This window comes from Candoia aspera, chromosome 14 (genome assembly GCF_035149785.1).
Source record: "Candoia aspera isolate rCanAsp1 chromosome 14, rCanAsp1.hap2, whole genome shotgun sequence".
Taxonomy (NCBI): domain Eukaryota; kingdom Metazoa; phylum Chordata; class Lepidosauria; order Squamata; family Boidae; genus Candoia; species Candoia aspera.
In genome coordinates this window covers 15,474,246-15,500,548 of record NC_086166.1, presented here as the reverse complement: position 1 = coordinate 15,500,548, position 26,303 = coordinate 15,474,246, and the positions used below count along the sequence as shown (strand labels likewise).

At 41.6% G+C, this 26,303-nt stretch overlaps 1 protein-coding gene across 1 annotated transcript in view; it reads left to right on the top strand.

Annotated features, from left to right (window-relative positions):
• Positions 1 to 26,303, top strand: part of USP7 (ubiquitin specific peptidase 7) — a 70,910-nt gene that overhangs the window by 20,836 nt on the left and 23,771 nt on the right. Inside the window, exons 2-7 of the mRNA XM_063314600.1 lie at positions 11,435 to 11,539; positions 15,226 to 15,424; positions 16,918 to 17,056; positions 17,737 to 17,825; positions 19,740 to 19,848; positions 25,710 to 25,840. Coding sequence (XP_063170670.1) covers positions 11,435 to 11,539; positions 15,226 to 15,424; positions 16,918 to 17,056; positions 17,737 to 17,825; positions 19,740 to 19,848; positions 25,710 to 25,840 — 772 coding nt within the window. The remainder of the gene's footprint in view (positions 1 to 11,434; positions 11,540 to 15,225; positions 15,425 to 16,917; positions 17,057 to 17,736; positions 17,826 to 19,739; positions 19,849 to 25,709; positions 25,841 to 26,303) is intronic.

Here is a 26,303-nt window from a genome sequence, read left to right as displayed (position 1 = left end):
GCCTGCTTATATGTTTGATCAGTGAGGATTTCCACGCCGGGCTGGGCTCCGTGTGTTTGCTGTTCAGCTGGCTGCTAAAACAGTAGGCAGCTGTGCAGGACAGGCCAAGACATCTTTTTGACTCCCGCTTGGCCAAGGCCGCTTCTGTGCTTCAGCTGTTCTTATCCACAACACGCCTCTTGAGAGCAGAGGCAGCCGTGGTGAACCTTGCTTCTTTTCTTAGAAAGCTCCTTAGGAAAACTAGGAAAAGCTGGTTTCTAACGGTGGCAGTTTGCTAATAGTTTGACTTCAGTCTGGAGGGACGTGCTGGCTGAAGCCCTTGGGTGATAAGCATTTGCGTTTGCCAGGTTCTGTGCCGAAGAGCGAAGGGGGGCATTGTGTGCACTGACATTCTTTTCCTGCGGAGGGCTCTGGTTGCTGAGCTGGCTCAGGTTAAGGAAGGGAGATTAGGAGCAGCTGGCTGAGCTGTGCAGCAGATACTGCACCGCAGGTAATCCCAGGTAACTGCAAAAGCAAGCCAATAAACGCAGTTGGAAGACTGTGTTTGCAAAGGCACACCTTGCACACTCCTGTGCTTCATATACAGATGTTGCTAATTTCGCTGAACTTACAGAAGTTGTAAATGCAAAGAGCACTACGGTACTTACTTAGGTTTTAATTGGGTTTCTAAGCTTCAGGTTCCCCTGCACCCTGTGCTCTTGTGTTTGGTTGATGCCCTGGAGTGAAAAACAAAGGAGAGAAGATCTTGCTCTGAGTTCCCATTGTTTCCTAAGCCAAAAACCCTTGAGCTGTTTTGAGTTTCGTTCTATCAGAACACAGCCACCCTGAAACATTCCAAGTGCCTGTTTTGTCCAGAACCACAAAATAAAGCTTGTTTCCTGTTTTGTACATATGAAAGATATAATATATCTCGGGGGGGGGGATAGAAATTGTGCATGCACATGAGTAAATGATTTGCTGGTGGAAGGGCCACACATTGTCTGTTATTTGTACCTTGCACCAATATCAAATGGCCCTTCCTTTATGCCCAGGATAAAAATGTAATAAGTAACAAGAGAAAGCAGCTTTTTTCCCCCCTTCCTCCTTGGCTAGCTCCTTGCAACTACTCAGAGGTTGTGGGCTTGTCTATAAGGCTAATTTAAAGATTTCTGTGTTTCAGAAGTGGCTGGGACGCTAATCCATAAACAGTGTTTATATCTATTTTGCCTTTCATTTTCATTGAAGTATGGATACAAATACTGTATTGAATATACCATAAACAAGAGGTGCTAAATGTAGTTGATTTCTGAAATAATCTTGCCTTGTGATACAGGTAGTCCTTGACTTACGACCATTCGCTAGTGACCATTCAAAGTTATGACCATGCTGAACGAAGGGACTTATGACTGGTCCCCGAAGTTACAACTGTTGCAGCGCCCCTGTGGTCATGTGATCACGATCTGGGTGCTTGGCAACCCGTTTGCACTTACAACCTGTTGCCAAGCATCCCACAATCACATCATAGCCATTTGCAACCTTCCCTGCTGGCTTCCCTGGAAACTCAGTGGGGAAGCCTGCAGGGAAGGTCATAAGTCATTGGGGTAAGTCTCCGCCCCCCCCCCGGTGCATTGTCTCCAGCTCCTCTGCGCTTGCGCCACACTGGACACTCACACACCCTTCCCAACCCACACTACACCCTTATACGCCCTCCCTGACCAGCATGGCAGCTCTCGTGCACCTTGATGCACCACCTCTCACGCAGCCCCTCACACTCTTGCACACCCTCTCCAACCCTCATGCGCACGCCCTCGCTCCCTCCCCCACCCGGCAGCAGCCACTTACCTGCCTGCCAGCCTGGGACTTGCAACTTCCTGCTGGCTCCCCCACTTATGGGAAACCAGCAGTTAGGGGAAGCCAGCAGGAAGTTGCAAGGAGGTGCTCTTCTAACGACTGCTGCGAAATTCCGGTCTCCATTGTCCTCGAAAGTTGAGGACTACGTGTGTGAGTCCTGGTGGCCCATAAGCTGAATCTGAGCAAGCAGCTGAGAAGTCCAGTGCAGTCAAACTGCTTTAGCAGAAGAAATGCATGCAGATCATGGGATGTAATCATTGTATTGTATTCTGCAGTAGTTAGCTTGTATGTAGAATACTGTGCCCAGTTGTGGACAGTACGGTTCAAAAGGAATGTGACAAAAATGGAGCGGGTTCAGAGGAGATACGCAGAGTAACAAGTGCCGTCTGGGAGCCAAGCCCTGTCCGTAATGGTTAAAGGAGTTGGGCGTGTTTAGCTTGCAGTAGAGAAGAGTGGAGGGAGAGGTGCTGGTGGTTTACAAATATTTTAAAAGATTGCCACATGCAAGAGGTTGAAACCACTAGCAGGCCAAGAGACAAGGGGTTGAAACTGAGGCAGATTCAGACAGTTTTAGGGACAATTTCCTGACAGTATGAACTGCTAAGCAGAGGAACTGACTGCCTAGAACACTGGTCCCCCTCCCTCCTGGCTGCCTTTTGCTGTAAATTCTCTTTGAGCTTGGAAAAGCGGAATATAAAAAAAAATTAAATCTTTGCAAAAATAAGAAGGTGAAATTTACTTAGATTTATTTTTAGACAGGCTTAAAGAATACTTTTTTTCCAAAGTGGCTTACCAAGTTAAAATCACATGCAATAAAATGTGAAAATGAAGTGTGATAATCAAACATCAATAAATGCAACAAACACCAGGAGTTAAAACTTTTCTCACAATACTAAAAGCAGAGCAATAAAACCCAAGGGAAGTTGTGAGCAAATTATAAAAATGCTTATAAAATGCAAACGTTTATATGTTACACTACTTTAACTCTGTTACAGCTTCATCATCTGCATTAAGATGTTTTTAAATATGATTTGCTGACTCTTAACTTCATATGCTCAAATCAGGGAACTCTCTACCTGTTTTCCCTGTTTCAGGGTCAGAGAAGAACCTTGAATCATGGAAAGCCATATTGTTCTAAAGTTACCTAAAACAGGACTGCATTGAATACGCACAGCTTTTTATTTCAGTTCCGTTTCAGCTTTTTAATTTCAAGTCCCTGGAAGGAGACAAATTGCATATTGCTCAATAGGACTGTATTGGTTTATTAGCTGCAGTTACCTTGCTTTGTTCACAGAAGCTGTTTTGCCCAGAAAGGGGACTGTTTTCCCCATTCCTTCTTTCCTGTAGGTGTTTGTGGATGATGCTGAGATTCTTCAGTAGGCCTGGGATTATGAGTAGTAATCATGAAGGTGGTGACTTCTTCTGAATCAGCCACAATGGAATGCAGGAGACGATTTGTATTTGGTAATGCCACATTGTAGGGTGCTGAATAGGATATGGGGGTTTTAATTGCATTGGAAGGGCATTAAGGAAAGCATCTTCCTTTGCCTCAGCCATGTTGGAACACTGCCTTCTCATGACTTTGACCTGTATCCACAGAATCTGCATTGGCAGGGTCCGGGACTGGTTGGAGCAGCTCTCATTCTGCCTCTGGATGAATTTTCTAACAAACGCATGCTTGTGTAATGGCCATAAGGACAGTTTGAAGCCCTTTCTACACATGGTGTTTAAACAATGCTAATTCTTGTTTGCTGCTTGCCTATGAGAGAAGTATTTAGAGTTGATTCCAAACATCTTAATCATATATAACATCATAGATGAACACCTGGTAACCCAGTGAGCACGGCAATAGGTGCTTCCTCCAACTTTTCTGTTCCAGGGAATCATTTTTGCTGTTTGCCTCAAGCTCTGGACACTTTCTTCACAATCAATAGCTTTTCTTAAACTGTTGCTGTCATGCCTAATGGAATGAAAAATACCCACTTTTTTATACAAATTTGCACCAGTGTAGTAGTTACTATCAGACATACAACTTTTAATGTAAGTTTGTGCAGTTCATTAAAAATATATGATATAGGGAAGTCCTTGTAAGTTAGCCTCTGTAGTAAATATTTGGCTTCTGCTCATCTGTGGATAGAAGTATCTTTTATTTATTTTTGTTGCATGGTTTTATATACTGCCCATCTTCATTGAAACTCGAGGTGGTGTTCAAAACAAAAACTATCTACAATTGAAACTAGAACAGGCAATGATTAAACATCTGAAAGACAACCCATGCAGCATTAGGCCCAGAATTTTTGGTAGAACAGCTAGGTTTTCAATGGTTTACAAAAGGCAGGAAGACCCAGGTGCCTTGAATCTCAAGAGGTGGTGTGTTCCATTGCATGGGGGCAGTTACAGATATGTCAGGCCCCCACTCCCTTGACTTCATAGGGTGGGGACCCTCATGTGCCTTTTCAGATCAAGTGGGCCAGCTCTTAAAGTGAGAGAAGGTCCTGTACATATTAGGAGCCAAAATCCCTGCACTTTCAATTGGACCCAGAACAATTCAGCAGCCATATGTAGAACAGTGTGGTCCACTCTGAGAACCTTCTGCCCCCCCATCCAAATATTCTGAACATGTTCTGGAAGATTCACTAAGAGCCCAGCCACTTCCAGAGCTCCCGAGGGAGCTCTCCCATTTCTGGGAGAGCAAGGGAGCCATGGAATGTTCCAGGAACAGAACAGACCTGCAAAAAAATTATGGAAGGTAACTTGCAACTATTTCTGTGTCCCACCCATTTATGCTAGCAGTTGCTGTCTCGCACTTCGTTGTAGCAAAGGGCCTTTTGCTCTAGGAAATCTCTATTATTCCACATATCCTTATGGGATTCCTGATCATATATATATATATATATAGGTGCAGGGATTCCTGATCATAACATACATACATACATACATACATACATACATACATACATACATATATATATTGGTGCAGTATGTTCCAGTTACTTAGTGGGGTGACATTTGATTTCTGGAATAACGGGGAGTGTGTGTGTGTGTTTAATGTAGCATTGCTTAGCTGTTTTTTTTTTTTTTTTTTAATGAAGACAGAACTTGCATTTTTCTTTTCAGAAACCATGAGCATCATGGTATCAGAGAAAAACTCAGCATGGCAGCAAGACCTTTTAGTTGATCTCTTCCTTATTCTAAATGTGTGTGTGTGTGTGTGTGTGTGTGTGTGTTTAGGTTGTAGTCTTTCCCCACACACACATCATGGAATAAGCCTCATTCAGTGGGACTTTCCACTGAATAACTTTTCACATAAGGTATGGCTACTGCAAATGTATCCTTTCTTTGCTATCTGATGTGGCTGGGATGTTAAATCACATTATGTTTTTCCCCTTTGAAAGTAAACTATTGCTTAATGTATTAAAGCTGGAAAAGCACTGTTTTCCAATGAGTGTTGGGATGTTTTGATTATTCTTTTTCTAATTGTTAAGATGCACTCCTGGATGCAGATAAGAGCTTTTTTTGAAACCTGGCCTTCAGCCATTGGCTGATGCAAAGGTTCAGGCCCAGCAACTGCCGTGGAACTCTGAGGCCCAGCATTCTGCTTTCCCACAAAAGGATTATATAGCAGCCATCCTGCCTTTCCTCACTACAGGAAAACTAGTTACTTTTAGCAGGCTAAGAGAACCTGAAGGTTATAGTTTATAAAATCAAACTTACTTCGCAGGACCCATACCATGTCACAGAATGAGAAAGTGTGAGCCTTCCTTTTGTATGTCTCTCCATAGTCATAATCAGCTCAAGTAACTCTGGTTTCATGTTGGCTTGGATTCAGGCTTGGTCAGGGTAGATCCACTGAAATCCTAGAGTGTAAGTAAATCACAACAGTGTAAGTTATATTGATTTTAGCGGGTCTAAACACGAATTCAGTCTGTAGTCTTGAGTCTTTGAGGGATTCTATATATTTTAGTTTTAGTTTCAGTTGCTTGCAAACCACTTTGGAAGGATTGTTTTGAAAAATGGCAAATAAATAGCAACAGTATTAATAATAGATACTTGCCTCTATCATGTTGCCTTCCCCTGGATTGGTTATTTGACGTATTCAGAGTTGTACAAAAGCTTGCTTTTGTAATAGGGATTATTTCTAAATTTGGTGATTAGGCTGCTACTTTTTTTTTCAATGATTGCATTCTTTACTTGTATCCATCATCCATATTCAAACATAATCTCTGAAGCTATTACATGGTTAAAGGTGTGCTGTTTTGGGGAGGAGGGAACTACTACTAATTAAAATGTTTTGGATGACGCAGAGTTCTCCCCCTCCCTGTCCTTTTGAATAATGAGGCATTTTCCTTTATAGCAGCCAATCCAAAGAACCAGCATCTTCTGTTTTGTAGAACAGCCATATAATTTAGCCATTACTAAAGTTACTAAGAGCCATTTTCAGGAACGTACCAGCTGCTAAGGCAATAATGCTACATGCAAAGCCGCTTAGTACAGGGTAGTGTCGCCATAAGATTGCTTGCTGGGTTTTCTCATTTCCTTAACTTTTGCAGCTACTGGTTTTTAACTAAAAGAAAGAATGAGACGGTCACAAATAGATCCCCGTAGCACTCTTTACTTTGCTAGTATTAGCGAGACGGTGCCTTGGAAGGTCCATTCCTTTCTTCCATCTAGATTAACAGCCAGTAAACCTAGGACTAAAAATGAGATGAAGAAATTAATGGTTGAAGAACTACTGCATTGCATTCACAGTGGGCCAAGGATTATTGCCTCCCAGTTTACGAAGATGTTTATACATTTATATCTCCTCTGAAATGGTTCTTGCTTAGGAAGCCTTATCTTGTATCTTGAGAACCACTGAATGTTGCCTGAGTGGGTTAATCACTTCTCTTGCAGCTCTCTAGGTGATGTAGCTGATCCTCAAGCTGGTTGGACACAATAGATAGATGTTAGGCCACTCTTTACCACTACATTTCTGCACTGGTGGGAACGACCTCCACCTGCCATCACTTTTAAATCATCATGAGCCTGCTTGAACTCTATGTCTTCAACTCAGGTGAGATCTTAATATCCGGGCTAAGCTTCACTCATCAGTTAGATATATCTCGGTGTTCACAAAAACATTGGCCAGATACAGTTGCCTACTGACACTGTTCTCTACATAATCCTTAACCATGGAATAGGGTTAACCAGCAAATGCATCTTGCTAGAACACCTCATGTGGTAACAGCTTCCTCTTACGAGCAGCTGGAGAGGTGGGGCTTGCAAACCATATTTTGCGACATTCAGAATGGTTGACTCTGAATACTGTATGTTGTTACTTCCAGTTAGTTGATTTAATCTTCTGTGTTGTTCCACATCCATATAGTGGACTGGGTGGTTGCTAGTCACAGAGATTAGCTTCATGTTTATCAAACCCATTTTTCAGTAAACAAGGAAGATTTTTATCAGAATGTCATTCGTTCTCAATGGAAAAAATAATTTGCATTCTTAGATAGCAGCAGCTCTTTATAGGCTGAGCTTGATCAGGAGTTTGGGATTTTTTTTCGGCCATATTTGTGACATGCTTCAGGAGATGTGTTGATCTTTTATTACCCACCAGAAGAATCTGAAATCCCTTTTCTGCTGTTACTCTTGTAACTACTTTTGTACTTAACAGGGCTATTTTGAAATACTGCAAATTCATCTGGAGGTGTTAACAAACATGTTTGTGGAAGTTTGGAGCTGGCGTGGCTCTCCTTAAGCATTTAAATGTTAAGCAACTTTAGACTAATTTAATGTATGGTTTCTTTTTCCTCCTTTATAGTGAACCATCTGAAATAAGAAAAACCTGCCTTTTGCATAGCTACAGATCACAGCAGTTAGGTTGCCAATCTGTGAATGGTCTGGATATTTCATTTCCCCAATATATTGCTCTTCTGTTGTTTTCTGAGCAAAAGCGTGGGTTTACCTTTCAAGCCATGAACAGCTTATGGCTCCAAGGGAAGGGTCTTTCTGTCAGGTTCTTGAACCTGCCAAAGTACTGATCCTTGTTAGGTTGTATCTTAGGTATCTCAGAGATTTCTGTAAATCAACTACATAAAAGGGGTTTTCTTGTGTCAACTATGAAATAAGCACTCTCTAAGTTACCTTTGGATCCCGCTCCCCTTGGCTTTAGAAAACACGCTGCATCTTTTAGGTTCGCTTTTGGAATTGCTTTTTGATGGTGTAGTTTGTGGAGTCCTGCAGTCATCCTGTGGGTTTGATTTTATGTATTCTTTTATTTTCATTTATTGAATGGCACTGTAGACTAAACACAGAAGGCATACTTTTGCTGGGCGGTCTTGTGGCCAGTCAGTCTGGAGTTGTAGCCCAACAAATTCAGTTTGTAAGTAACAGGAAACTACAGGGGATAATTAATGTCCTAGAATAAAAAAAAAACTTTAAAAACTTGGGAAATGGGCTGAAAATGACAGAATGAACTTAATAGAGGCAATGAAGAGTTTTTTATTGTAAGCCGCCCAGAGTCCCCCCGTTGGGGAGAGATGGGCGGTGAATAAATGTATTAAAGAAAGAAACAGTTCTCGCTTATGACAGGCATAATATTTTGGTGACCATGATCCACTTTCATTTTTGAGAACTCGAGCTGCAGTGGGTAGGGTTGTGATTTACAGCAACCAGAGCTGTCTTTTTCTTTGGTTGGGGAGGGGGGCGTATTATTAAAACTTTGTTTTAATATTGTGGCACTTCACTAGGGTCTTAGTGTTTTTTGTCCCAAAGTTAGGAGAAATCGTGCCACCACTTTTTAGCAATAGGTGCAAGAACAGGCTCCAGAGGCCACATGCTACCCACCCCAGTTTAGGAAAAAGAAATCAAATGTATAAGTATAGAGTGTGAGGCTTTATACTTGGCTTGCTAATAGCATGGGCCAAAAGAATGTTGAAAAAGTAACTGATGACAATGGCAAAGGGTGCGTTAGAATGTTTTCCGAATCTCAAAAAGTACCATACGTTTAAAAGGAAGGCTATTCCCCAAAGAAAAAGAAGAAAACAACAACAATGCAAGAGAAAAAAAACAGGGGTGCTATTTTCATCACATTTTGCATTGAGTTCTATATCCAGTTCTGGGTACTGCATTTTAAGAAGGATTCAGACAAACTGGAATGGATGTAAAGAAGACTAATAAGGATGAGCAAAGGATTGGATTGAGGGATGTACTAAAAGGGACGTCACATTTGAAGGAAGACCTGTTTTCTCTTGTTTCAGAGAGCAGCTGTGAAATTGTGGTTTTATTTTATAGGATGACAGACTGGTCCAAAGTTAGGAAAAGACGCTTTATTGAAAGTAGCTTGATAGTGGAACCAGTACGAGTTACCTAGTGTGGGCTCCTTCAGTGAATGTGTTCGAGCAACGCTAGAAAGCCACCTGTCAGGGATGCTTTGATTCATCACCAGCACTGATGATGTTACCCACTTGGGTAACAAAATGTCTGCAAGCAAACAATGAAGCCCGGAGAGTGCCAAGGACCCCACACTTCCACTCTGAGCTACGGACATCCTCTTCTATTGGATGCTTTAATTTGGAGTTTTAATTGGACTTGATGACCCCTTCCAGTTGTGTGATTATTTAAAGTCTGCAGGGCACCAGGTTGGGAAAGAATTTGTCTGTGTAATCATATCACGTGAGCAAGTCTAACAATTTCGTAAAAGTAAACAGAGCCGCTCATTGGTATGTCCAGGCACATATCTTTGAGGAGACAAGGCACGCCGCTGAGCATGAAAAGGTTTCAATCAGATCTGAACAGATTGTGTCAAAGTCTAGGTAGCTTTCTTTGATATCGGGATGTTTCAGTTTATGATGGCAATTTTGACATTTTATAGAGCTCTGGGAGTAAAAGCTCCTTAAACTCTGGTTTATAACTGCTAATTTTACTTTGGTAAAAAATTTAACACATCCAGCTATGTCTGAAAGAAAAAGAGACCCATCCCATTGATTTTAAACCATTTTTTAACCAGCTTCAGTTTGTTCAATAGTTTAATCAAGGAGGTATAACTAGTGACAAGTCACCAACTATCTAATTCATAAGCTGAGCTTTGGCGATAATAATAGACTAGCTTTTAAATAGAATAGTACATCCTAGTAACCTTCAGTTACAGTGGGCTGTACTTGGCTGTGATAGCTAGGGAGGATGAGAGTTGTAGCGAAATACCTGGAATCCACAGGATTGGAAAAGTTGCCCTAAACAAAAGCGCATTCCTTCAGAAGGACAATAAAAAATTAGTTGCTGCCTAATAATAAATCGTGAATTGTGAAAGGAACCCATTACTGCAAGAAAAAAAGAGTTTAGATTTTGGCGATACCCCATTGAATAATAAATGTTTGTAGCATCACCAAGTAACTTGGAAAACTTTTCAAAGCAGAAAACAAGTCAGTAGTGGAAAAGAGAATATTAATGAGGCAGCTCTGGAGTGTGAAAGGGCCAAACAATAGTTTATGTACAGCTAGCTCTTCTATTTTTTTCTGGAAAAAAGTTAACTCTGTGTTCTTAAACCATTCCTCTCTTCGCGCTACTAGATCAGTTCTTTACACAATTGTCCTAGTAAATTATTCTCAGTATTCTTGTGCTGATAGCATCTTTGGCTGTGGGGTTGATGAAGGGTTCTACATTACAATATTTATTTAGAGGTCCCAACTGTGTTTTGTTTTTTTCCAGAAGAAAGCTCATTTTAAGTATACAAAATATGTGCTTAGCAAATTTTACAGTTTTTGTGTAAGACACAGCATGCTTCCTGAAGTCAACTTTTCTTTTTTTCTGGAATTTTTTTACACAACACAGCACAGCCCTATGATCAGTGAAGTCACCACCTGTAGTAATATAACTTTGGTGGTAAATGCTGTATAATGAAGGCAACTGAGGCTCTGTCCTAGGTGCTGAATACCTTTTGAAGGCCAGATGCTTGACACATAATGGGGGAAAGAGAGCTTATTAGTTTTACATCTATTGCCAGATCACACTGTGGAGAAAAGCAGTGTAAACCTATGATTTGATAACTTTTAACATTAATAGTGATTCTGAGTCAAGAATAAGCTTGGGGTTATTGTAAGAACAAAATGAGAAAGAACAGTTGTGACAGTGTTTGTTGTTTCCTTCTTGTGATTACTTTTCAGAAAAATGAGCTAAAGTATTTTATTAATAATACAAACAGAAATGTCATGCAAAGAGAGAGATGAAAAGGCTAGAAGTGTAATTTGTAGAGCTAGAATGACAGTATCTTTTTAAACAGCTTTGACCTGCTGATAAATTGATAATCTGTTCACTATCTTCTATTATGTTCATGAAGAGACAGTTCAAGTGAGCTCATAAGATGAATATTGATTGTGTGTTACAGTTGTGTGGCTATTACATTTAATGCTATTTTTATCTTCTGAATTTAATATGAAGTTTCCCTAGCTACTACCCCCTGCGCACCCCCCTCCCCAGCATGGTAACATTAGGACTGCAAACCCAGCAAACTAGGATGGTACCAGATTGGGGGAAACAGCTTTATCCATTCCATCTGTATATTGGTCTACACTGCTGGCACAGTCCAGATTCACTGGTTTGTTTCTGTTTTCTTTGTCTTCAAAAGCTGGAGATGCTGATGATCCACCAAGAATTACCCAAAATCCAGTCATCAATGGGAATGTAGCCATGGCTGATGGTCACAATAACACAGAAGAAGACATGGAAGATGGTGAGTCAACTTGCTCTCATTTTGGTGGTGATGTGGAAAATTGGCTTTATTTTCTTTAGCAAGTAGTCAATCCCTGAGGGGCTTATATGTTTTTCTATGTACTGAGACTTCTTAATCTAGAGAAGATGACTTCTAAAACATTTCGAATGAAGTGTGTAGTGGATAAAACAGATAAAAAAAGTTTCATCCCTCCTTCATAACCCAGAATTATTAAGTTAAATTAACAGTAGATTCAGGATAGAGAAAGCAAAATATTTCCCCACATGATGTGTAAAAAACTTGTGGAATTCATTGTAATTGGACATGGTAATTGCCACGTGCTATGAGAAGAATTGCTTCATTTTATCTGTTCTGAATCTCCCACTATTCATCTCCATTGGATGAACCCAAATTCTAGGATTACATGAGAAGGAAAAAACTGGCTTTCTAACCCTTCCCAACAGGATGCGTTATTTTAGACATTTCTGTCATTGCTTTTCTTAAGTTAAAAAGTCCCAAATATTGCAAACTCTTGTAACAGCAGAGTTCTTGTCACCCTTGTTTTTTACCATTTTCTTCTACTTTTCCAGTTAGATTAAGAAACATGTTATACATTGAATTTCTTTTCCCAATATGTTCATGCAGGTAGAAGAAACAAAACAAAGAATAGGTATTCTATACAGGGAACAGATTTGAAATTTCCCAAACCAGCAGTTTTTGCTAATAGTTTCTTAGGAATCCTAGGACTAAGACAGCATGACTGTCAGGTCACCCAATTGGCTTTGTGTCTAAGGCAGGACTAGAACTCACAGCCTCCCAGTTTCTAGCCTGGGCCCTTGTATCACTACACTGAAGTGGCTTAAAATCTTTGGCAAAATATCCCAATAATAAACTGAATTAGCTATTAAAAATACAAATAGTTCATTGAATTTTGCTTTATGACCACTTACTGTGTTTGCTAAAGAAGTGCCGTTGAGTTCAAATTAAAATGATGCATAATTTATTTTAAAAAGTTAAATGTGTGTGACGTTTTAGATGCAAAGCTGAACTCTGCCTTCCTACCTTCTAATTTGCTGCTGGTTTTGGCAGCCTTGAGTGAGTGAACATAAATCGAGGCATGGAAGATTTATCTAGCAGCTTTATTACAACTGTATGGTATTTTTAAAATTCATATTTATACCAGAAAACTTACAATGTCTGTGACGATACAGCAGGATAAAAACCTACAAGTTGTGAAGTTGTAATAGGGCCATGTTGTGTTGGTGGTAGAATCTTAATTTTACTTCAACTTGCTGTGCTGTATAATTGCACTGACAATCTCCCATTACAAAGGGTGAGTCTGGAGATTTTTGTCCGACATGCCTTGTTAACAGTTTGAATAACAGCTTTCCTTTGGGTCAAAGTTCTGCGTCTTGGGCAGACTGAGGCTCTGCTTGTTAGCGGAGATCCAGCATGTCTGAGCCCCAAGAAATCAACACAGTGTTCACTGTTTTCATAGAATCAGGTGAAAGGTGGGGAAAAGAAAGCTGGGGATCATTCTGAGGCTGGTGACACTCTACTCTAAATGTCCAAACAACCCCTCCTGTTGCTTTCATGTAGATATCGAACAATATTTTATTTATCTATCTATCTATCTATCTATCTATCTATCTATCTATCTATCTATCTATCTATCTATCTATCTAATTTATCCCTGCCCCTCTCTTCCCATCGGAGGACTCTGGGTGGTTTACAACAATTGATTAAAACCATCACAATAAATACAAAGAGTAAAATACAGTAAAAAATAATATAAATAGAAGTAAAAATAAAGAATCCAAGTGGTGAAGAATCTAAAACAGTCCAAGTGTGGGAGGAGTGGTCTATAGCAACCATCCCCACGTAGATCTATTCCCCTCTCCACCCCAAGCGAGGCAGCAGAACCAGGTCTTCAGACTCCGCCGAAAGGCCAGGAGCGATGGGGCCAATCTCACCTCCAGGGGCAGCATGTTCCACAGGGCGGGAGCTACTGCAGAGAAGGCCCGCTTCCTGGACTCCGCCAGATGAAATTCTTTTACAGACGGGGTCCGTAGCATGCCCTCTCTGCACGATCGGGTGGGACGGGTTGATGTAATGGGGAAGAGGCGGTCCCTCAGGTAACCTGGCCCCATTCCATGTAGGGCTTTAAAGGTAATAACCAACACCTTGAATTGGACCCGGAAGCAGACTGGTACCCAGTGCAGCTTGCGCAGCAGTGGTGTTACATGTGCCCTTCTGGGGCCACCAAAAACAGCTCACGCAGCTGCATTCTGGACCAGCTGGAGCTTCCGGATACTTTTCAAGGGTAGCCCCATGTAGAGTGCATTGCAATAGTCTATATGAGAGATAACAAGGGCATGAGTGACTGTTCGAAGGGCCTCCTGGTCCAGGAAGGGGTGTAACTGGTGCACAGCACGTAGCTGCACAAAGGCTCTCCTGGCCACAGCTGCCACCTGCTCTTCGAGCAGGAGCCGTGAGTCCAGGAGGACCCCCAAGTTACGCAGTGCAACCCCATCCAGAACCAGAGATGTTAATGTCCCAGATACAGAAGAACCATTAACCCACAGCCACTCGGTCTTACCAGGGTTCAGTTGAAGCCTGTTGTTCCCCATCCAGGCCCCCACAGCCCCCAGATACTCGGAGAGGGTGGTCACGGCATCACTTACTTCACCCGGGATGGAGATATACAATTGAGTATCATCAGCATACTGATGATACCTCATCCCATGGTGACGGATGATCTCGCCCAGCGGTTTCATGTAGATGTTAAAAAGGAGAGGGGAGAGTACTGATCCCTGTGGCACCCCACAAAGAAGGGGCCGTGGGGCCGATCTCTCCTCCCTTAACACCGACTGGGATCGGCCTTGGAGGAAGGAGGTGAACCAGCGTAAGACCCTGCCACCCACCCCCAACTCCCTGAGCCGCCCCAAAAGGATACCATGGTCGATGGTATCGAAGGCCGCTGAGAGGTCAAGAAGAGCAAGGATGGATGCGCTGCCTCCATCCCGCTCCCGCCAGAGATCATCCATAAGTGCGACCAATACCATTTCCGTCCCATAACCGGGCCTGAAACCTGACTGAAAGGGGTCTAGATAATCAGTTTCCTCCAGGATCCTCTGGAGCTGCAATGCCACCACTTTCTCAACCACCTTCCCCAGAAAGGGGAGGTGGGAGACTGGATAAAAATTGTCCAGAACAGTAGGGTCCAGCGATGGCTTCTTGAGGAGGGGGTGCACCAGCGCCTCTTTAAAGGTCGCCGGAATATGGGGATTGGATGGAATTTTGTTGCTGAAAGTGGAGATGTGCAGTAACTTCTGAATCCTGCACCCCACCTCCAAGGTTCACTTTCATATTCAGTTAGTAATGGAAATGCAGCAGAAAAGCATTCGCCACAGCCTAATTGAGTACTTCATCATAGGGCAATAATGCTTGAAAACCACTGAGAAACCATTAATCTTGCAATTGTTTTGTGACATGAACCTTTATTTGAACAGACATTCAACCATGGGCTAGAGTCAAGGAGATGGTCCTTTTTCTCTCACGCCCACTACGTACTGTGGATCTCTTTTTCTGCACAACGTGCCTTAGCAAGCGTGCTGCAGACCGTGATGTTCCACTGGTCTAAATTCTGTGTTGGAGACCGACAGACAAGGCTGCAGACTCTCTGAACTGTTCTTCATATTTTTCAGACACAAGCTGGCGGTCAGAAGCGACATTTCAGTTCACGGTTGAGCGTTTCAATCGGCTGAGTGAATCAGTCCTAAGCCCCCCCTGTTTTGTACGGAACCTGCCTTGGAAGATCATGGTGATGCCACGGCTTTACCCAGACAGGCCACACCAAAAAAGTGTAGGATTCTTTCTTCAGTGCAATGCTGAGTCTGATTCCACGTAAGACCCTTTATGAATCGATAGACAGCACCTCTCTTTAATGCGTTATCCTAAAATTTCCTGCGCGTGGATATGTTGCCTCTCAGATGATAAGGTATACAGTCTGGGGCATCAGCAGGCAGGGCGGAATCGGAGCAGTACTGTAGATGTGCATATATGCAGTAACTTGATTATCATTTCTGAAAGTTGGATGTTGGCTACAGAGAATATAATGAGAACAATGACTTGTATCAGCCCAGACGGTGTGGAAATACAGTGTTCTGAACTGTTAGTCTTACTGTTGGGGAAGAAGGCAGGATAACTGATTCTTAGATGTAGAGACGCCAATTAATAAGGCAATCCTCAATCACTGGGAACCTAAACACTTTCCCACAACCTTTTCGAACAGTTAATTTGGACCAATTAATGAAAATAACTAGTACTATTTTTTTCTGCCAGTAAACATAATCATGTAAAAGTACACTACACTGAATTTAACTTTGATATAGTAACACGAATGATTGTACCTTCTGGTTGTAAATACTGGTTGTGAATACATATCTGCAGAATGACCTGTTTGGGTTGAAATATTTGGCTGCTGCACTTTTTCATAAAAACAGTTAAATGTAGAAGTCCTTCAGCAGGACAGTTAAATTAAAGAATTTCTCTTTTAATTTCTTTGTCAGCTCACTTAAAATACAAACAAACTTAAATAAATTACCATAACTTTGGCAGGTATGGTTTTGAGCTATGAAGAAAATAAAAGAACTTTGAAAACTTTGTTTAAATGGTTGTCATTTATTTATTTCGCTAATTGTTCAGTTTTGCTTATTTACATTTTAAGCCTTGTAGTTTTAACAAGTTATAATGGGTTACAAGAAGAGCCATTTGGTTCCTTTATTATTTTGGCTACTTTCTTCCATTTATTCTCTGGTGGCTGGACTTTGAGATAAAATCGTTGCATGTGAGTTGGGCGGTAGAGAAATATGACAAATAAATAAAATCAAAAGTTGAGAATTAGATGGGCAGCACAGTACAGAATTTACTTTCACATTATTTGAATGTGAATTTACATGCACATTATCACCTATTTAATAATGGCATATTCCCATTAAATGAACAAGCAAATTATTTTTCAGTGGAATTTTAATTTTTTTACTATTAGGATTTGTTGTTCCTCAGTCAGTAGAGATACAAGTTTTCAAGGAGTTTTTTTACTGCTTGAGAGGAACTGTAGCATTTTTCACCATTGGTTGAAGAAAATGATCCACTGAGATAGAAAATGTATGTGGGAAGCAACATAAAAAAGTGAAATAAACAGCTTTGTTAGAAAGAGAACCTTTTCATAAATTGCTTCCAGTATATTAATAATTGCTACCACCCCTGAGAGGATGGAAAGAAAGTTTTAAATCCAGGAGTGACAAGAAATAAAGAGGCTGGCTCAGTAAAGCACAATTTATGAGTGGCTTCTCTGCAACTCAGCATGTCAAGTGTTCTCTCTCTAATTGTTGCAGGTCATGGTCTTGTCATGCGCAGGCAGTACTCAAGATAATAAATTACAAGGACGATGAGAAATCTTTCAGTCGTCGTATCAGCCACTTATTCTTTCATAAGGAAAATGACTGGGGCTTTTCCAATTTTATGTCTTGGAGTGTAAGTAACTGCTTGGCAGTATGGGAGCGAGCATGGTGTGTTGGATGGACGAGAGCACGACCCAGATTCAAATCCCATTCTGGCATAGGGCTCGTGGGTACCTTGGCCTTCTTGTCTTCTCGCCCTCCCCTCTTAGCCTAAAGTAATTTTTCACAATTGTTTGGGAGGGTAAAACAGAGCAACATACATAATCTGAAATCCTTGGAGTCAAACTGTAGTACAATCCAGTGGACATTATGAGTCACATTAAAACATTCGGAGATGTTGAGTAGCCAGATTGCTATAATGCTCAAAGCCCAGTCTGTGAACACAACTACCATGTCAGCAGTATTGACCAGGAAGAGAGAGGGGAAGCAGCTCCAGCTGCTGTAATGGAAGAAGTGGCTCTCCACCCCACCCCTGCCAGTCCTCCTTGCCTCCAGTTACTGTGTTTGCAGTTGTCAAGCTATCAGTGGCATCTGTTGATTTATAGAAATGGCCATCTGTTGACAGCTTGAGACATCCCCATATCATTTGAGCTCAGTGGTAAAAATTGATGTACGTTTATATTGACTTGAGCTTCAGGTTGAAATAAGACCTTTCAGGATGGCTACTTGTAAAGAGCCCAAAAGATTACTGTGTAGTTGATTTTGATGTTCTCGGTTCAATCCTTTCCTCCCCCTTTTTCTTCTATTTGGTAGGAAGTTACTGATCCAGATAAAGGCTATATAGAAGATGACAAAGTAACTTTTGAAGTTTATGTTCAAGCTGATGCTCCTCATGGTGTGGCGTAAGTAGCCTTTGCTCTTTTTCTTTCTTTGGGGGAAAAATTAGTTTGTTTACCTTTTTCCTTTGCAACTTTTCCCTTTTTGGACTAATGGATTATTTTAAAGAAATGTTACAATTTCTTTAATGGTGGAGTTAAGAGGAAAAAAACCCGTATTTTTCTACCTTAAATTTATTTCACTGAATCAGAGTCCCACTCCATAGTCATAGATACTGTTTCTCATATTCCATTATACCTGCCTAATAGTTAGCAGGGTTAACAGACAATCCCCACCATGTCTACAATTTCCTCCTAAGGAACTGACATAGAATGGAAGAAGGAGGGATCATAGTTATAGGCTCTCTTTCAAATGGAGTTGGTTTCTGGAAAGAACCTTGGAGGTCTTCTAGTCCAACCCCCTGCCTAGGGCAGGAATCCTCGTTCCTTCCTGGACAAATGGCTGTCCAGTCTTTTCTTGAAAACCTCCAGTGATGGAGCACCCACAACTTCAGGGGGCAGGCTGTTCCTCTGCTTTCCTTGAGCGGTTCCTCAACTTCTCCATCCCTTTCAAGGGTCCTGTGTTCATCTGAGAGGAAAGGACCATCTTCAGGAAGTGGAGGCCACCATGGAGTTCTTTCCTTAATTGCTTTCCAAAACTGAGAAATGAATACTGCAGGATCCTCCCTGGGTTTTACTGAACAAAGGCTTGGGCAGGGATAATGTTTGCACAAATAACGCAAAGCTGGAAAGTGACTAACGTGTTGCATATCTGGTACCCTCAGTGCCTGTTTTTTCCTATTCATGTGGAAAAGCCAGCAATGTAGTGGTTAAGGCACCGGGCTAGAAACCAGGAGGTGGTGAGTTCTAGTCCCGCCTGAGGCGTGAAAGCTGGCTGGGTGACCCTGGGCCAGTCCCTCTCTCTCGGCCAACCCACCTCACAGGGTTGTTGTTGTGGGGCAAATAGGAGGAGGAAGGAGTATTAGGTATGTTTGCTGCCTTGAGTTATTTATAAAAATAATAAAGGCGGGATAGAAAATAAAAATAAATAAATAAAATGTATGCCAAAACAGTTAGAAGTTTTAAACTGATACCTTTAAAACATTGCAACCTCCACCCCCCCAGCAATCTTTGCCAAGTTTTTTTTTCAGAAAGCCAAGAAAAATCGTAATGCATTGAACTGAAAAATGAAATGCTTGAATATGCTTCTTATGCTGACCTCATTGTCTGCACAATTTCCTTTGCAACTGAGGTTTGCATGCACTTTTCCCTGTCATCCTTGCTAAACTTGAGACACGGAGGTACCCCAGCACTGTACCTTTACTCTTGCTATTTGGAGAGGCTGGTAGAGATGAATCCAAGGTACACTGACTTTGTACTTTGTGAAAACTGTACTTTGTGAAATGTCAGAGAAGACTTCCCTTAATATAGGAGCTTATAGTATGGGTAATCAGGGAAGAATCACATCTCAATCTGACCTAGGTCACAGTGTCCACACAGTAATCCTGCCCCTCCCACAATAAGTGGTTGTACCGTAGAATAGGTACAGGCTTGGTTGCCTATCATAAATTTGACCAGCATCTTCAATAATTCAGTTTTGGACAAATAACTTTAGAAGCACAGCTTCTAAGCAAAGTAGTTTTCATTTTTCACATGTGCGACTTCTTTGGAAATTGCTATGTCTTGGTTTGTTTTTCATTTCTCTTTTTGTTAACTGTTGTTTTGTCTTGAAAAGATTTCAGAATTCTGAACATGTGTAATATTAACCTAACTGCTCCATAACAGATGTGCAATTTGCTGACTGTTAAATTTAAACCAGCTGGATTTCAGTGATCAAAATGCTTCTAGCTTCAGTACAAATGTTCACTGCAGTGTGTGTGTGTGTGAGTGTAAAATCTGTGTATGCCCAATTTTTATATCCTATTGCCATGAATATTCCAGATGGGACTCCAAGAAGCACACAGGATATGTGGGGCTGAAGAACCAGGGTGCAACCTGCTACATGAACAGTTTGTTACAGACATTATTTTTCACAAACCAACTACGAAAGGTAAACAAAGACTTTTGTTGCTTGCCAATATTTGTGTATTGTTGCATTGGAGAAGAAATATTAGGAACGATCCTCTATGTCAGCTTTTCTCATCCGTTGACCCTGGAGGAACCTTTGAAATATTTTTCAGACCTCGGGGAACCCCTGCACATTCAGGCTCAGATATAGGCCAGAAGTTACAAAAATTATTGTATTCGTTTCATGGGTAGGCATTAACTGTGTTCTTAAACTAAAAATAAAGAATGAAACTTCCCTCTTTAATGTGCAGTTGCCTGAATTTGAAATAATTTTCTAAGTAAATCTTGATCTCCCAGGGAACCCTGAGTGACCTTTTGTGGAACCCGGGGGTGCCACGGAACCCTGCTGGAGACACCCTGCTCTACGTTTATTTCAGTAGATTTTGTGTTTGAGCTTACAGGTGATACTTAAGGGATGCCATGTTTGCGGTTACCTCACATTGGAATCTTAATTTGCAGGTCCTGTTTGTTCTGTCCTGGAGTATTTTCTTTCCTCCTACTGATAACATCCTTTTAAATAACTGAGATAGCCCTGTTCTTAAGACAGTGAGTGTGATTTTGCACAGTCATCATAGATTCAGTCTTGTGACTTGTGCATACAAGCAAGGCTTTTCCAAGCACCAGGAAGCAGTGTTAGCAGCAGCGGAGATAATGGAGATTCAAGTAAGTGAAAGGAAGAGGGCAGTGCCATTTTATCCCTGATTGCCAGTTGTAAAACTGCATCTGAGAGCCACCCAGTGCCATTGTCATCACAGCGCTAGGGACTATCATAAGCTCCAACGTTCCCTATTCAGAAAGCAAGGTTAAATTGGCTGCTATTTCATTTTGTTCCTTTGTGAATTTTGCCTTTAGATTTTAAGTTAGTTTTCTCCCTGAGCAGTAAGTATTTGCCAGAGTTTTACCTGCTCAGTGTTTAAGTTTTCATCAGACTTTACAGAAAGGGTAAATATTAACTGCTGGGAACAGCCATCTTTTATGTAAAAGCTTGCCTGAGGTTGCTCTTCTTCTCTCTGAAGAATTCCTGAAAGGGACGTTTTGTTGCTTTGTGTTGGACAGCTGAGAAGCAATAATGTGGGCAAGGAGGAACTGGAGCCTTTGTTCATGTGACTGCACTCTTTTTTCCTACACCTCTACCCCACCCACCCTCATATGACTGGCTTTACTAAATTGCCATGATGAGGGCAATAAGGTCACCACATTTGAAAGAAAGAGGTAACAAAGCACAAAAAAAGTGCAGAAGAGGGTAGTGAGGATACCAGAAAGATGTTTACCTCTGTTTCATTGATTATGCAGAGGCATTTGATGGTGTGGACCATAACAAGTTATGGCTAATATTACGAAGAACAGGAATTCCAGAGCCCTTAATTGTACTCATGCGGAACCTGTACACAGATCAAGAGGCAGGTCTTAGAACAGAAAATGGTGACACCGAGTGGTTCAAAATCAGAAAAGGTGTGTGGCAAGGTTGTATACCAATAAACAATGTCACAATAAATGGAGAAGAAATTGAAGTCGTCAACGATTTCATTCTGCTCGGATCAACGATCAATGCCAAGGGAAGGAGTAATCAAGAAATGAAATGATGTATCGGGCTGGGAAAATCTGCCATCAAAGACCAATCTAAAGTTTTCAGAAGCAAAGACGTCAGTTTAAAAACAAAGGTGTGTCTGACTCATGCCATGGTCTTCTCGATTGCCACATATGCCTGTGAAAGTTGGACATTAAAAAAGATAGAAGAATTGATGCATTCGAACTGTGGTGTTGGCAAAAATTATTGAAAATACCATGGACTGCCAAGAAGAACAAACAAACCAGTTTTAGAAGAAATACAACCAGAATGTTCCCTGGAGGTGAAGATAACTAGGCTTAGACTCCCATACTTTGGGCACATCATCAGGAAAGACCAGTCACTTGAAAAGGACATCATGTTTGGTAAAGTCGAGGGCCAGCGGAAAAGAGGAAGGCCTTCGATGCAATGGATTGATACAGTTACAGCAACAAGGGATGCAAACTTTGGAACAGTCAGGCATTTGGCGCAAGACCGAACAGCATTTCGTTCTGTTATACAGAGGGTCGCCATGAGTCGTAAACAACTCGACGGCAACTAACAACAAGTACCTTCTCTGTGAGGAAGGGCTAGAAAGTTTGAGGGTCTTTACCTTTAAAAAAGGGTGGCTGAAGAGGGGTGTGATCAAGGCATTTTAAAATCATCTATGGCATGAAGAAAGTGGGCAAGCAGAGGCTCTTTCCAGACACTAGGACCAGAGGTCAGCCAATGAAACTGACTAGGAGAATTAGAGTAGATAAAAGAAAGCACAACTTCATACAAACCATTACTAACCTATGCAATTCTTCACCACAAAACATGGCCATTAGCTTGGATGGCTTAAAAGGTGATGGAATAAATTCATGGAGGATGAGTCTTTTGAGAGCTTTTGATCTTGAAGATCCCATGTGAATGTCTGGGGTAGCAGGAAATGCCTTAATAAACCAGTTTCAGGAACTTCTAAGGATTCTCATAGTCCAGAAGCTTTGATCCCTCAGAATAACAATGAGCAAAAGTGATTGAATTTTCATGGTTGTTCCATTCATAGTCTTGCAGGAAAGTAAGCAATTTAAATTATTTTCCCCCACTCAGCTATCCTATTTCCTTATTATGGTGCTTCAGTTGAGCAAAGAATATGCTTTTCTTGGATATTTATCCCCTAAAAAGTGCCAAACCGCCTTACCCCTTTGCTCCCCTTTCTCCCCTATTTTTAACCAGAAAGCTTCATATTTTGGTCCTTTATTATCTTTCTGGCTTTATGTTTCTGATCATTTTTTTGAGGGTCCTCCTTCATTGTTTAGGCATTGTGCCAAAAGAAAGCCCCCTGCCCTACATTTTTGCCTCTCACTGTTACAGCACTTTATTTTCCACCTCTAGTTCTTTGAGCGTAGATCGGAAGCAACAAAGTTAGTCTTTTTTTACCTCTTTAACCTTAGCCTTGCCAAGGAATGTACTCCAGATAGTTCCTTTGGCCTCTCTGACTGGGTGATTGGAACTAGAGGCCAGTACACTTTGACAGTGTCAGGTTGCAGACTGTTGTTCCTGAATATTAAGGAAAAAAATCAGCCTTTAGGAGAATTCCTGAAATCTTGGGTAAAAAAGGAGAGCTTTTTACCTGGCAAATGCAGGTAGGTCTCAACTTACAACAGCAATTTGGACCGGAATTGCTTAGCGATGGCATTTCCTGCATTCCTGGTTGCTGAATCCCACAGTTGTTAGGCGAGGCAACTTCCTGCTGGCTTCCCACAACCGAAGTCAGAGGGTAGGGTGCATAAGAGCACGGCACAGGGAAGGCATGTGGGGGTGCGCAAGAGGTGCCACACAGGTCAGTGAGGGTGCACAAGAGTGTGGAGTTGCACAAGAGGCACCACGCAGATCAGGGAAGGTGCGCAAGAGGTACCGTATGGGTTGGGTGCATGAGGTGCCACACAGGTTGGGGAGGGGTCACAGAGGTGTGAGTGGCTGGCATTGTGCAAGTGCAGAGGGACTGGGGGAGGGGGCACAGGTGGGGGACACTTACCCCAGCAACTTGTGATCTTCCCTGCTGGCTTCCCCTTTGAATTTCTGGGGAAGCTGGCATGGGAGGTTGCAAATGGTGATCATGTGATTGTGGGGCACGTGGCAATCGGTCACGTGCCCCACAATTGTGAACGGGTTGCCATGCACCCAGATCGTGAGCGTATGACCATGGGGATGCTGGGACGCTTGGAAATCTGAGGACTGGTCGTAACTACCATTCATTCAGCACTGTCATAACTTTGAATGGCCGCTGAATGAATAATCGTGAGTCAAAGAATAGATGGGCATTTCCACTTCATCTCTTAAGCATGGCATCTGTCCATCAGCTAGGACATCAGTGAGAAAGAAATTCAAACAATTCACAGAGATCCCACGTTGACATATTCATTAATAAATGTGGGCTGCAGTTTTCTTACTTAGTTTGCAATATTCCGTCCATTTTTCCCTGGCATTAAACCTATTAAGTAAAAGTCAGTATGATACTTGTTTCCTTGGTCATGTGCTTTTTCACCCAGCCCACCCTTGTCCTTCCGGTCCCTATTGGTATGCCTGTACATATACCCCCATAAGCAGTTTTTAAATGCCAACCCAAGATTTTAGAAAAGGGTGCAGCAATTTTTGGAAAATTGGCTGGAATAAGTATTTCCTTCAGCAGTCAAACTTGAGTCTGGTTGATCTTTTGACCTGTTTAGCCTTATTTAGATAGCATAGCAGGGTCTCTGTGACATCATGGTCAAAATTAATGGTTTCTGTCTTGCATTCATTGATTAAGTCATGCATAATTTCACTTTTTGCAGTTTCACTGTTTAATCTCCTTGGCTAAGTCCATGGTTGTTCTCATTGCTTCCCAGAACTGTTGATACCTGTTGGTAGACTTTCATAGTCCTTTCTAGCCATACATAGCAAGATCAGGAATGGAATCAGGGCTGTTCTGTATGCAGAACAGGTGATCAACCATTGAGCTCCATTTGTTCTCCAAAACTGAGTCACAGTGTTGTTGAAACCAGGCCAGTGAGATATAGTCCTGAACAATAAATATCTCCTAATTCAGCAGCAATAGAAACTATTGGCTATAAAATCCTTGCAATCAGAATGTTTCTCTCTTATTTTGTAGAGCATAGTTAAGAGATTGCAGAGAACACTTACCCTGTTCATTATGCCTTGTATTGCCTTATGTAAGGGAAGAAGGACAGCATAATCTATTGCAAACATTATCCTAAATTTTGACCCAATTCAATCTGCTATATAAAGCAAAGTGTGAATATGATTGGATAAAAGAGCACATGAGCCAGTGTGGTACCAAATGCTGCCCTGGATTTCAGTTTTCCTCCCTGACTTTGAGAGGGTGCCCGAATAGAAATCTCCTCTTCAGCATAATTCTAGTTCTACAGGGATTTGACCAAGAGCTGAGAGAATCTGATTTGTCTTGTGAGTTTGGTATTCAAAGTTGTTCTGGAGAATTAGGCAGGTTACAACCTGGACACCTCCCATTTGAGACGCCCAGACTCCAAATTTGCTTGACAAGGTGGAGGGAGAGTCAAAATACCAGCTCTACAGAGTGAATAGTCAAGGTCTGCCTGGAGCTACAGGAACAAAAGGGCACTGCCTAAATTGGAATTTGGCATGGCTGCATTTCTTGGTGGCCTTCAGATGCATTTGGACTCTGCCACTAGAACGTTACAGTTGAGGGCGTGGCTTAAGGAGACATGAAGGAGCTGAGGGTTCTCGATCTAGCTGAGAAATCCGCACTTCCCTCTGGTTTTTGGAAGAATAACTTGGATGCCCTTCAGGTTGCCCTTTTTTCACAATGGACCTCAGTCCTGTTTGAAATTTGTGAACCCATGAGAGTCTTGACGATCCATCTTTGTAAAGACATCCCAGGATCATGGGCATGTGAGCGTAAAGACTGGATATAAGCCAGAAATAAAGGAATACGAAAGGCACTCTTGCTTAGGAGCTGTTTTCTCCCTTCCCGCATCCCCAACCCAATGTCATGTCATAGAGCTCAATGAAGTATAAGCACCATATCCCAGACCCAAACACGGCTCTGGCCTGGTGGTAGTTTGGCTCTCAAAGATTAACATATTGTCTGATGTAAACAGCCTTTCACTGTAAGCAGCATGGAGTGAACTTGTTGAATATCGCAAAGCAGGTTATTCAGAAGTATTTAATAACTGAATTGTCCAGCAGAATCATCAGAGGGGACCAGATGTTAGATTAAAAGCAGAAGGTTTGGAACCTGTTTGCAGAGTTTTAACTCAACTGGCTTACTCTTTTAGGCTGTATATATGATGCCTACAGAAGGAGACGACTCCTCGAAAAGTGTTCCTTTAGCGTTGCAGAGAGTGTTCTATGAACTTCAACATAGCGACAAACCAGTAGGAACTAAGAAGCTAACAAAATCTTTTGGGTAAGTGCTGGAAAGATTTCAAAGAGCTCTTCACAGCTAAGTGATTAACAGAAGTTTCTGTGACTTTTCATAAGTGGTTTTTCTGGCCTCTTATAAATTATATACAAAGCCTTTTTGTGAGTGCAGATGGTACCTTATTAGGGCTGCAACAAAATTAAAGCATGTTTAATTGATTAACCATACAAATCTTAATCAGTGTATTGATTAAACTTGCATATAGGCAGAAACAGTATTTTTTTTTTTAAAAACTTGCTGGCTTAATTAGGAGGCTTGTGCTTAATCACAACAATTAAATCTTTTTTAATCAATTAAACATTGCAGCACTACTTAGGTGCAGTACCTAGCACATTCTGGCACTGAATAAATGTGGCTATGCCCTGTGGCCGGATGGAGGTGAGTAATTTGAGTTAGTTTTGTTGCATCTTAAACCAGCCTGCAGCAAAGAAAACCCTTTACTCAAAGT